Source organism: Hydractinia symbiolongicarpus, chromosome 13 (genome assembly GCF_029227915.1).
Source record: "Hydractinia symbiolongicarpus strain clone_291-10 chromosome 13, HSymV2.1, whole genome shotgun sequence".
Lineage (NCBI taxonomy): Eukaryota > Metazoa > Cnidaria > Hydrozoa > Anthoathecata > Hydractiniidae > Hydractinia > Hydractinia symbiolongicarpus.
Window position 1 is genome coordinate 15,350,513 of NC_079887.1, and position 13,531 is coordinate 15,364,043.

At 34.9% G+C, this 13,531-nt stretch overlaps 2 protein-coding genes across 2 annotated transcripts; both read left to right on the forward strand.

The window, feature by feature from the left end:
* Positions 1–435: 435 nt before the first annotated feature.
* On the forward strand, positions 436–4,797 carry LOC130623730 (uncharacterized). Its single transcript, XM_057439243.1, has 3 exons — positions 436–1,334; positions 2,009–2,754; positions 3,514–4,797. Exons 1-3 carry the CDS (start codon positions 475–477, stop codon positions 4,689–4,691), a joined length of 2,784 nt encoding a protein of 927 aa, XP_057295226.1. The 5' UTR covers positions 436–474; the 3' UTR covers positions 4,692–4,797.
* A 1,926-nt stretch (positions 4,798–6,723) lies between these two features.
* On the forward strand, positions 6,724–13,400 carry LOC130622893 (elongation factor Tu-like). The gene is made up of 11 exons (XM_057438354.1): positions 6,724–6,878; positions 9,654–9,700; positions 9,781–9,814; positions 9,894–10,028; positions 10,918–11,084; positions 11,215–11,319; positions 11,402–11,473; positions 11,968–12,108; positions 12,354–12,546; positions 12,629–12,780; positions 12,959–13,400. The coding sequence occupies exons 1-11, from the start codon at positions 6,842–6,844 to the stop codon at positions 13,217–13,219; spliced, it is 1,344 nt and encodes a 447-aa protein (XP_057294337.1). The 5' UTR covers positions 6,724–6,841; the 3' UTR covers positions 13,220–13,400.
* Positions 13,401–13,531: the final 131 nt, after the last annotated feature.

A 13,531-nucleotide genomic window follows, 5' to 3' on the forward strand; every position in this document is an offset into this window, starting at 1 on the left:
ACGGAGCAGCCTATATGTGGCATTGTAAATCTATTAAGTATTTTCAGTTGTTCTTCTATGATTTCACCTACATCTCTAATTTATTCAAATATATCATTTGTAATGTTGCAAATATATTAAGCTTTTTACTTATATAGTGAGAACAAAAAGAGTTTTTTAAAAAATTCAAAAAGAGTTGTTAACAAATTTTTTAAGCTCTGTAATATAAGTCCAACATCATTTTATACCTTGGGTTCCCTTTAAGCAACTGATTGGCATAATAAAAATTTAGCATAAAATTGTGTATACATTTCAGTATTTTAATTCTAAAATGTCTATCATTGTATAATCTTGTTTATATATTTCACTATTTTAATTCTAAAATGTCTATCATTGTATAATCTTGTTTATATATTTCACTATTTTAATTCTCAAATGTCCACATAATGTTTATATCTAATTATATAATCTAATTAAGTTATTTATTTCAAGAGAATGTTATCATGCAAACTAAAACACTATGTACCACGTGAAAGATATTATCCTATTTTGTTATCCTGCTATTCAACCAAACCTATACAAAATGTAGAAATATTGCCTCCAAAGAAAGTAACATTTAAGGATAAATTCAAAGAAACATGGAATGGACCAAACTTTAAGTATTGGTTCATTGGTACCACAGCATTTCTATCATGGATGGCTTATTATGGAACAAAAACCTACAAAAAGACTCGCATAGACATTGAAATTCTACCACCACTTCCCAGACATGCAAGAGTTAAAAGAGAATCAGAAGTTCAGGAATTGTGTCGAAAATATGAAGCTCTGTCAGGATTATTAAAACCTATGAAAATCAAAAAATTATCAGTGCATGGCCCTTCAGCAAGTGGAAAAACAATGCTTGTTCATGAGTTCTTGCAACACCTTCAAAACAAGCAACAAAACTCAATATTCAGCTTTCCAAAATCTCATGTTACTGTTTTTCTACAGTGTGACACGGAAGATTCCTTTTTGACATCATTAAAGGCGTTCGCTGCAAAGTTAAAGATTAAACCTTCGCAATTACAAGAACTGATGACAGATGCAGATGTTAGTTTCGCGACAGCCCCATTTGAGACACAATGCGATGCTTTGTTACAATGTATACAAGATGCGTTACAAAAGCATTCAAAATGGGTCATGGTCTTTGATAACATGCTAAGCTCTTCTTCCAAAACAATTTTTGATGTGATAAACAAGTGGTTTGGAGATGACAACAAAGAATGGAGTGCAGGAACCATGGTTATGATACATGATGGATCTGTAAACAGTTTGTTACAATTAAAAGAAGAGAACGGTTACGCAATTCAAAAGAGGTGAGAATGTGTGTTTTTGATTTTGCAGTTCTAGCTAAATTTTAGATTGCTGACATCCTAAAAAAATAATGCCATTACCCAATGTTGTCATTGGTTCCTGATAGGGTTCTTCCGATTGTGTTGTGTAAATTGTTGGAATCGTTATATTTTTTTTCTTTTTCAGAATTTCTTTTATCACACGACATTAAACACTAAATCGTATACTGCATATTTTTATATCAAGTGTTTTTATTTTAAATCAACTGCATTCTTTTTAAAGAGTTTGTTAGGAATTTTAGTGACACAAATTTTTCTAATCAAAATCAAGGTAATCATACGAAGACGCTGTTTTTATAAGGTTGGCCAGGGAAATATTTTGCAGATCTCCCGGCAGGCATTTCCAGGAAGATTTTTTCATTCTGCTACAGTGGTCTACCACTTATAAAATGTGGCACTTTGCATTTGGTACGTTTGGCATGCCTTAATTAATTCGAATGTGTGTGAGAAGGGGTATGCATGTACTAACGCATGCTTCTCCTGTCTCTAGTGAGTGTACTCTGCCAAAAAAGCATGTATGCTCATGAAATGGACAGTATTGACATACTATCTCCAACTTCACTGCAGAACGGTTGCCATGAAAATTAATCTTGAAACTTAGAGTTTGTTATTATAATATTTTTTTTATTTTTCTTTAGTTTGACTTTAGAAGATGGCTGCCAGCTAATACAGCAAGTAGCAAACCTTGACCAAACAGTTGCTACATCCGATTCGATAAAACACTTGCTCAATTTTGTCACCCTAAACCCTCTCGCCGTTGTTAGCGTTGGAGTCTTACTGAAAGAGAATCTATCACGAAAAGAAACAGTCAGCATTGAGAAAGCTGCAAGTGAAGTGTCCGAATCTGTTGCATCAAACTTAAAAGGTGTCATTTCCGCCAATCAGCATTTGCATGATTTTATTGCAACGCCCTCAGGAATGACCTTGGTTACCATTGAAACCGTTGTTGCTATGGTTATGAAGTCTATGCTTGACAACGATCAGTATCTTTATCATGGGTTTGATTTTATGTCAACATTGAAGCCAGGAGACGCTTTACCACAGAGTGTTTTAACTCGATTTCTTCGAATGCCATATTATATGTTGCCTCCACTAGTTCAAGCATCTGGTGGGATGTCTGAGTATTTCAGTAAACAAAAGAGTGATCTGGAGGCTGTTAAGAACAAGGTCGACGAGTTTGAACCAAAAGGCAAGGCCTGGTCAAACAAAAACCTGGCAGAGTATATACGAAAAGCTGAGGATTTGTTTATGACTGTTGTAAACACAGCAAAAGATATTTACAATCTTGTCTATGGCGAGCTACCAGCTTTACCTGAGAAGCCTGATGGATTGGACATGTTTCGCAAATGTGATTTGCTTTGTACTAGCGTGCTGGAACCTGGAAGTAAGTGATTTTAAAGGGGCTACAAAACGAGCTGTTCGACTTAGGTGACTTACTTAAATTGAGCTAATGGCGGTGGCAAAGTTCGTATATTCTTTTAAATTTTACATAGAAACATAAATTTTTGCAGATAATGCCAGTCTAAGCAACTGACTGTTTGAGATTTCAGCATTGTCGGTTACGTTTTCTTTTTCAATTCCACTAGGTTTTTTTATTGCTTCTTACACCTTACGCTAATTTCTCCAGATTATTTCTGAAAAAAGGACAACATCAGATTCCTAGAATTAAAGAAAAAAAAATTTTATGTTTCGTTAAGTTGTTTCGCGTTGGTTCAGATTAAAATGCTGTAGTAAAATTTAGGTTTTAGACAAATGATAGATGGGTGTTTCTCGACGCAAAATGTGGAATTATCCAGTTTATACCTGATTTTCTTAAAAGTATGAAAAACGGAGAAAAAAAGAAATTATGACGATTTAAACACCTTTCCTTAATCGGTTTGTTTCTTGGAAAGAAAGGATTTTGTTGCAAGCATTAATTTTTGCAAAATTCGCGTACTAAATTCGCGCATACACAAAAATGAGTATAAATAAGCTATTGCGTATATTTTAATTTCTTTAGGTTTAAATTTTTCGATTCACTGCTTTTTCCTACTTTTGCAAAATAATATTGTTTTCCAAAGCGCGTCATTTGTGACGACATTCGAATAATTATAAGATGCACTCGATTCTTAATCTTCATTCTCTTACTAACTTTCTTCTGTAGGTGTGAAGTCAGTGAGTATGCATCCTTTGGTTTACAACGTGGCTAGACAACATTTTGCGTCATCATCTATATATCGAAGAGAGGCCGAACACCTCTTAGAATGTCGAACAAAGTACAATAATTTCCCATGGTACAAGCGGTTCAACGCGTTTGACGAGCAAACGGTCTTGCAAAAGCATCGCCTTGCGTCTGGTCATGTTATAAATCAAGCCAACAATGTTCCAGCCGAGACATACTTGTTTCGGTATAATCTTGGTATAGACATCTCGCCTGTGTTCTTTACATCTCCGTTCTCGAATAGAAAAGAAGAATTTTGGTTACCCAAATCCGAGGATAAGTTGAGATATCTTCAAGACCACATCTCTCGTGTTGTGACAGCTCTATGCGAGGAGATTGACTTGTCAAAAGAGAACGTGGAAGGGAGATCGGTCAAAAGGTACTTGCTAATGCATCTCGAATATATAGTCAACAACCAGCCGGAGGAATTGATACACCCTCCACAGTACACGCAGAGTTTGCAAACCATGGCAAAATGTTACTTTGATTTATATAAAGATTACACGAGAAGTCAACACGTTCTGGAGCATGTGCTGCAACTACAAAAGATTTCGTCAACCGTGAACCAGTTAGACGTGGCTAAAACAATGGGTAAACTGGCAGAGATACATAACTCTTTTGGCGAGTACGAAAAATCCAAGTTACTACTTCTTGAGGCCGTCGAAATTTACGAGGCGGACCGAAGAAAATGTGGCGAGTATAAGCGATGCTTGGAGTTCGGCAAATTACTCGGTTTGCTGGGGATCGTATACGCTGCTTTGAACTTGAAATCCGAGAGTAAGGAAACGATAGAGAGGTCGTTAATGTTGAAACAAGCAGTGCCTCCTGACCTTGCCGACGAAGCAAAAAGCAAAGACTTTGGCTCGGATTTCGCTAGCTCTTTAACCGATCTTGGTCACTCGTACGTTTCAATGGGTATGCCGCTGTACGGAAAGAAAATACTTGACTTAGCTCTCTCTGCCCATCGCAATTTACATGGTGAAAACCACCCAGAGGTTGTGCGCACATTAACTGTACTCGCTGTAGCACACCTAATGCAGGGAAATAATGCAGAAAGCAAACGACTGCGCAACGAAGCAGGTAAACTTCAGTCGCTACTAAACGGTTTACCGGTGTATTGATGCGGTATATTTTCTTCTGTTCAAACTAAAATATGTATATATTTTTAAAAAAAATCTAACACATTGCTCGTTCTTCTAAAAAATATCTAAGATGTGTGCGGGTCAAGTTTTGTTGTGTTTGCTGCAACCCTGTCCCCAGGCCGTGTTATCCTTTTTGTTATAAAAAACAGACATAAGACAGAGTTTTTCTAACAACGGAGAATGTGACTACCATTTTTGATGCAATAGGGATTGGATAAGCAAAGTAACTAAAACAATATTCCACAACTTCGTGTCTCATGACACCACAATGTGGATTAATCCAATTAGATTTTTGGATACTGGGAGATGCTGGGAACATAGGAAAGTATACAAAAAGCAGTAATCGAAAGATGGCTTTTCGAATTTCTTTACATGATCTGCTCAGCAATTTGTTGTATTTTTCTTTCATTCGATAGTTATGCATCTGCATGAATACACAATTTACTGGGACACAAAAATAGTATTTGTTACGACTTTCTCAAAAGCCTTTTTTAATATTGGGACAGCGGTTAAGATAAGAGCCCTGGAAACGAAGTTTGTACGGACTTGATTTGTCAAAACCTTGATTAACGTGTTATCAGAAAATGAGGAAATGAAACAGTAAAATGGAGCATTATGGAAAAGGAACCCTGAATGGGGCAGGAAAATCCCTTTAAGCTTTTTTGAACGTCGGCATAAGCATGCACGCATATGTAGGGGTTTTTGCTTGCGCTATTCCTTTCAAAAGTAAAAATCATTTTTAAATTTTCATGAGTGTTGGATATGCATAACGTATATACTTTACAATTTCGACCAATGAGTTACAGGCTGCTTCTGAGCATGCGTACTCAAAATGTTTACATCGCGTGGGATACAAAATTTTCTTGTCCGTTCTAGGCAAAGTAGAATTAAATTGAATTTTTTGCGTTGTGCACGGAAACAACAGGTTGAAAAATATTAGCTGTAATAAAATGTATGCGGTATTATGAAGTGGAAATTACCAGCTTAACAGTTCCTTTTCCCGGAAAATTTTCATAAAATGTCAAACAGCTTAAAGTTCGTCATGTTCTGTAAACTTTTGCCTTAAGAACAGTGAAAACGAGATTTTTAACACTAAGAGAATTTCTGTAGCCATGTTTCGGCCCCAATTTCTAAAAATGCTGGTTGAAGGTAGTCTCGGCCCACCCGTATATAGTCTGCCTTCAAGTCTGGTTTTCTTTTTAATAACTCATACGTGGGGTAGTGTAAATATACAATTACAATAAAATACACAAAAGTCATATGCCATGTTCGTGAACCTTGGCTGTCGGTGTACTTTTGATGACTGCATTTTCCTCAAATATTCCTCTGTCGTTTGCTGCTCTGACATCTGTTATGTTATTTTGCCAAGTTGCGTTAAGACCTAATGTGAAGTCAATAAGTTTATTGTCTCCAGGCATTTTCGTCCCCAGAGCTCTTTCAGATAAAACCTCGAAAGTACTACTTTCTACGCTTATAGAGCTCTGAGGTTAAGAATGGTCCCAGCGTATCCACAAATAGTTTAATAACTTAGAGAATAAGTTCAAACGAAAGTTTAACTTTTTTTAAATAACAAACAATAATGCTTTTAACGCATCATAATTCCGCGACCTGAACTTCTTTCGTTGAAAATAATACTAATCTGATTTGCGTGCATGAGACACTAATCCCGCGTGAGGAATACAAGGTACACTTTTTTTATAACAAACCTCTAATAAGCAGTTGGTGATGGTGCCAGGATGCCTAATTTTTAAAGCAACTTTTTAGTACTAAGCTTTAGCAACTATAAAAAAGTTAAAAAAAAACTTTTAGTGCTGAAATTATCTACACACAACTTAGCAAAGTTACTGTGTGACACTATGGACTTAGTCACAAATTAGCAAGCAACTCTTTGAGCGCTTAGCTTTTGTATTGCTACTTCGTCCCCATGCGTTCTAGCCTTTTCCACATTAAGGCCAGCCAAACATTGTTCCGTAAAAAGTGAGCGCTAAGCCGCTTTGGCGGCAAGCAACAAACCCTGAGCCAAGTTTGTATGTGTTACCGCTTTGTGCGGAACGGTCCATGTGTGCAGCTACAAAAAACAGGAGGGAGGAAGCAGTGAGTCCTAGAATTCTTCTCATCTGTCGCAGAATATGCAGGGAATTTTGAAGATTGCTGTAGCAAGAAATGGTATAATTTTAATTTATTCATCTTATGTAAATCTTATTGTTTCTATGGCTAATTTCAAACGCTTGTCAGAGCAAGTGACCAAAGATGAACCATTTACTTTTTTTGTGTGTGGAAATTTTGGTGTGACAGATTTTTGGTCTAAAGCTAGTTGACTAGAGCTATTTTTTGTTTCAGCACTTTGCCTGATATCACAGACATATCCAGTTTGTTTTGAATTAAAGGAGATTGCTAAACACCTTTAAAAGCAGTCGATTTCTTTAGTGGTGCAAAGACAAGAAATGGGGACACTCTCTACCCAAAACCCAATCCTGACAGTAGTCCAAAACATATATATTGATCATATACGTGCATAATTAGCAGCACGGCAAATCCTATAGTACAATTCGTCACAAAATTGTTAGAGTAGGAAATTTTTGCATCATTCCGCCTTCGAGAAAGCTAACAAGATGACTTCTCAGTCAATCGTTTTTGTAGACAATAAGTCATGAAAGCAACAAAAAACAAAAAAAAAAAACATACTTTACTCTCTAAATTTTCCGATGTCGACATTTGACTCTTAGATATTTGATGGTTCACGCCATCAGTGCAATCTTGTAATTCATTGCCCATGATTATAAAAGGAATTCCATTAAATTTTAGTTGCTTAATTGAAAAGTTTGAGAAGTGGAAGAAAGGACTAGAAGAGAAAGGGCTAAGGGTGAACACAGCAAAATCTAAAGTCATGATTAGTAGCATTGCAGCTGACATTCAGTTTGAATGCAAGCGTTGCAAAGGTGAGATTATAGAGAATGAAGTATTTCCAGCTTCAATGATGTACAACAGTGGCTCATTAGAGATAGTTAAGAACTTCTGTTACTTAGGTGATATGTTGGGCAGTGAAGGGGGTGTTGGAAGAAGTCTTACTTGCAGGATAGGTTCTGCATGGAAAAAGTTCAAAGAGTTACTTCCTTTGTTGACTAGCAGAGTCTTGTCAATTGAGTTTAAAGGTAGGTTGTATGAGGCATGTGTAAGAAGTGTTATGCTGTACGGTAGTGAGACATTGGAAGTGAAGCAGCAAGATCTTGACCGTTTGAAAAGGAATGATACAAGAATGGTTAGTTGGATGTGTAACGGCAGTCTGAGAGACAGAAAGATTTCAGATGAGCTAAGAAGCAGGCTAAGTATCTGTAGAATTAAAGATGTTATCCAGATAAGAAGATTGAATTGATAGGGGCACTTGGAAAGAATGGAGGGGGATAATTGGGTAAGAAAGTGTAGAGACTTGATAGTTCCGGTGGCAAAGCCCAGAGGCAGACCCAGAAAGACTTGGCAGGAGGTTATAAGGACAGACTTGATACAGAGGAAGTTAAGTTTAGATCTAACACAGTCTACTAAATCAGATTGGAAGAGGGTCATTAATATACCCCGTCCAATCCATGCTAGCATGGAAAACAGACGTTATGCCGAGAATGATGATGAAATGATGATTGCTTCTCGCCATGATGAGTTTTCTTCTCCTCAAAAAGCATTTTATAAGTCAAGAAGTTGTAGGCTAGAAAAATATTGCAACACATTGATAGGTATTTTTTTATAAAAACCTAGTTTGAAAGAACATTCAAAAATTACCAGATCATCCAAACTTTTTGTCTTTTTTGTAAGCTATGAAGGTGGTATTGGTATCAAGTTTGACCTGCTTGATTGCTACTCCTGCTTCCGAAATGGATAAAAAACCTCACAAGGTCTGTATCTTAAAAGTATAAGAAGAAGAAAAGTAGTTAAATGCAAGATAAGAGCACAAGTCTATAAAATTTTAAAAGAAATAGAAACCAAGAAAACAGAAAAAGTTACTGCTCAACTCAAAGCTAAAATAATAATAATACTACCATACAACATCCAAACAAACAGAAACAAACAAATAAACAAATAACAAAACACACAAAAATAAAAGCAATAACATTAAAACATAAAAAACTCATGAGAAATACCTTTTTAGTTCCATTTTAAAAAATTGCTGTCGTTGAAGTAAAAACGAAAAGTTAACTTTAACAGCAGTCAAAATTACCATGTGCTACATAGATTTTTATTTGTAATAATTAAAAAACCAAGTCAAACAACTGCTTTATATATATAATGTACACGCATGATTAGATATTTGTAAAAGAAGTTTATTTTTTAAGCAAGTTTCTTAACACTTGTCAAGTAAGATATGTATATATACCCTGGAGTTACTTGACTCACAAGAAATAAGTTTGGATTACTTTCCTTAAAGAGAATCTGAGGTATAAAATAATTGTGAAAAATTTTTTATAAAGCTCTTTTAGTTTTTAAAATATTTGCATATAATGACTTTTAGATTTGATTATGCTGCACAAATTATGATGTCATAACAAATGGCAATTTGAGTAATAGCAAATTTTGACGTTTTCTGTCATCCGTAATTTTAGACCTGTTAAGGGATGTGCATGCAGATGCCAAGTTATGGGGTCGTCGTAGTTACGGGGTCATTGTAAGTTATGGGGTCTGTTTTTGTGTGTGTAGTTGTTATTTTATATCACAACACTTCATTATTATATATTATATTATATATATTATATATATGAATAATGAATGCATTTGCAACAAATTGACATGGATAAAAATCGTAAGTGGCCTAAGCTCATTTTGTGTTACCTTGTTTATGTACCCAATGATGACCAATACTACCCTGACCTACTCTGGCCTGATAACAAAATAGTGTTTGTTTTTAGTAGATTTGTGTATTAAACATAAATGAATAATTGTAACTTCTTTATACAGGAGTTTGTCGTGGCTTGAAGGGGTTGTATTCAAGCAAGTTACTGAGGGTGAGTAAGCAAACTTTTTTCAAATGTGAATGTAAAAAGTGAGCTCTGAATGTTTAATTATTGTTTAAAAACATGTTTAGGCACAACAAGTCCTTCTTGCACAAGGTTTAAATAGTAAGAATTTTATTTGATATTTTTGTATTTTGTTCTATGTGCATTGATTGTAAATATTTGTTATATCTATATATTATAGATTTTCAAAACCGGTCATATGCAGCTGAAGCAAGTGCAAAAAAGACATTTTCCAGAGACAAACCACATGTAAATATTGGTACCATTGGTCACGTTGATCATGGCAAAACTACCTTAACTGCAGCTATAACCAAAGGTAAAACAAATATTTTTCTGCAAAGACCTATGTGAAAATGACTGAACAAAAATTTCATTTGTCTCAGAAAACTTGGGGAAAATATTATCATATTGTGGAGATATATTTTTTATCACAGTTATTAATGCACCAAGCATTGAAAGTTTTTCTGTTATATGTGAGGTTTTTTTACATACTAGATGAGAAGCCTTATCAATGCATCAAACATTAAAAAGTTGGAATTATATACCATAATGCTTCGAATAAACGCCTCCTTCTATTAAACGCCCTCCTCGAATAGACGTCCCCCAAAAATGTCAAAAAAATTTATAAACAGCCCGGGCGTTTATTCGACGCATTACTGTACTTTAATATGGTTTTCAGGTCCAATGTAGATAAGATTTATGAATTGACTGCCTTGCATATTTTACAGAATAGAATAAAACCAATTTCATTAGTTCACCTGTACTAGTAAAATTTTCAACCTCATTCTCATTACTGGACCAAAAAAACCTTGTATTTTCCTGGGTGAAGAATTATTACCTTGATATGTTGTTGCTAACCACTGTAACTTGCTAACCATTGCATGCAATGTCCACTTTTTTCCTGCATATTTTATGGATGGAAAAAATTATGACTGGTGACTTTGATAATGAAAAGAATGAAAAAGAATAATTTTTTTATTATTATTCATATCATCTTTTTATGATTTTAAGGGCAATTTAAATTATTTAAAATGAAGAAAGTATAGAATTAGGTTTTTTAGATTTTTAGAGTGGGACAGAAAGCTATATCTGAGCAAAAAAAACCTAACCTGTTCTTGATGAAAAACCAGGATAACTGCAATTTGTTAAGAAACATTTTGCTGTTAGCTTATTTTACTTACACCTTTTTAACCTTAACCTTTTAGTTCTTGCTGAAGCTGGTGGTGCTAAATTTAAAAATTATGCTGACATTGACAACGCTCCAGAGGAAAGGGCACGGGGAATTACTATAAATGCTGCACATGTTGAATATGAAACTGAGAATCGTCACTACGGACACATCGATTGCCCTGGTCATGCAGATTACATTAAGGTACGTTTTGTTGGAGTCATCTTTTTGTAATTATAAATGTTTAAACTAGTTTTTATTTAAAATAAGTTATGTGATATTGCCTATATTGTACTGATGTTAAGATTCTATTGTAGCTATTTATTTTATTTAGAACATGATAACAGGAGCTGCACAGATGGACGGAGCCATACTTGTTGTAGCTGCTACTGATGGGCAGATGCCACAAACAAGAGAACATTTGCTGTTAGCTAATCAGGCAGGAACTTAATAAATAATGTGTTTGTATACGCTTAAGTTGAGATTTCAACTTGTTTGTTTATCTCTCATTGTTCATATAGGTTGGTGTAAAGAATTTATGTGTTTTTATAAATAAAGCTGATATGGTGGATGATGAAGAGCTGATGGAATTAGTGAGTATATAGTGTGTGTTTTAATTATATAGTTTCACTAAAGCTTTGTTAATGTTATTGATATTGTTAAGTAACAATAATGACTTACTTTGATTGTCTCACTTGATTACTCAGCGGTATCACAAACACAACCAGCAGGAACACAACAACACAACTTGATCCGTAACACAACAACACAACTGGATATCAACACAACTGCACAACCACTTGAGGCCCCACCAAGAACATTCACTATTGTTTACAGTCTATATTATGGAGACAACATATTAATATCAACAGATATTTCCTGCAATAATTGGCTTGTGTATAAGAATGGGAAATTTTAAGTAGTGACTGTTCTTTCACTTTTCTGTATTGCTGAGGTGCACCAGAATTTCATGGTCAGTTGTCTTTGAGCAAACATTGATCTTGTCACTGAAAGTTAAATCTAAATCCATAGGCATATAACTCATTCAAGAGTATCTTATTTTAAACTTCGAAATTTATAATTTTAGGTTGAAATGGAAATTCGGGAGTTGTTAACAGAGTATGGCTATGACGGTGACGAAACTCCGGTTATATATGGCTCTGCTCTGTGTGCTTTGGAAAATAAAAATCCTGAGATGGGGTTGGAAAAAATCAAGGAATTAATTGCTGTGAGTTACATTTGAATCTAACTATTAATCACCAAGTAGGTTTGAAAGCTTTTTTTACATAAGCAAAAGTATAATTTACATGAAACTATTTTACTGGATTAAGTCAGGAATCTAGCTTTGTTACAGTTGGTAAAATAAAGGCAGAAGTTTGACTAGTGTGAATTTATGTTGGCAATTGCCAAAAGCTTATATAAATAAAAAAAAAAAGCTGCTACTTGTGATTTACTATTGTTGTTACAATTTAGGCAGTGGATGATCATATTCCCTTACCTGTGCGTGATCTAGACAAGCCATTTTTAATGCCAGTGGAAGATAGTTTTTCTATACCTGGTCGAGGCACAGTCATTTCTGGAAGCATTGAGCGAGGTGTGATTAAGAAAGGAGACGAGGTTGAATTGATTGGTCATGGCAAAGACGTCATCAAAACAACTGCTACAGGTGAGAATAATTCGATATATTTAACATATGGCTTTCATCAAGCCATTATAAGTCCTTGATATTTTGCATTACTTATTACCAGGTTTGGAAATGTTCCACAAATCTTTGGACCAAGGACAAGCTGGTGACAATTTAGGGGCATTAATACGTGGTGTCAAACGGGAGGATGTGAGAAGGGGCATGGTGTTATGTGCTCCAGGCACTGCGAAAGCATGTGTGAAATGCAGAGCTCAGGTACACATATTTTGTCCTTTGTTTGTTATTGGATAATATGTATGCTTGTTACAATAGTTCAGAAATTGTTTGCACAGTATATTTTAATAGTTTGCAATGCTTTTTAACGAATCCTTTTTAACGAATCCTTTTGGAAACAACAGCAATCTAGCTTTTTACATTTATTTTCGTTCTCTAGGTTTATATATTAAAAAAAGAAGAAGGTGGGCGACACAAGCCATTCGTTTCCAACTACACTCCGCAAATGTATGTTCGAACGGGTGACGTAGCATCGATAATTACATTAGATGAAGGAAAAGAATTTGTTATGCCAGGAGAGGATGCAAGTTTTACATTAACTCTCATGCATGCTGTGCCTTTAGAACAGGGACTTCGTTTTACAATGCGAGAAGGTAGCCGGACAGTTGGTACTGGTGTAGTGACGGAAATTTTAGAGTAAATTGTGAATTGCTTATCTTGGCAAAAATATAACAACAGATCAAGTTAAACAACAACTAAAAAATTGTTTTAAAAATGCTGAAATCTGTTTTGTTAGTTGACAATGTAAAACCTCTCATTTTTTTGCACTAGATTTATTTTTATTGGTATATTTTGTAAAATTGAAGGTACTATACTGCAGATATTTTATTCCTCCTTTGCTTTTCCATGTTTTTACGAATCTCATTATAATCTGGTCTTATATTTTAATGACACTATCATTCTTTGGTAATTTGACTTCTAACAGTTTTACATGATGTTGCAATATTTGCAA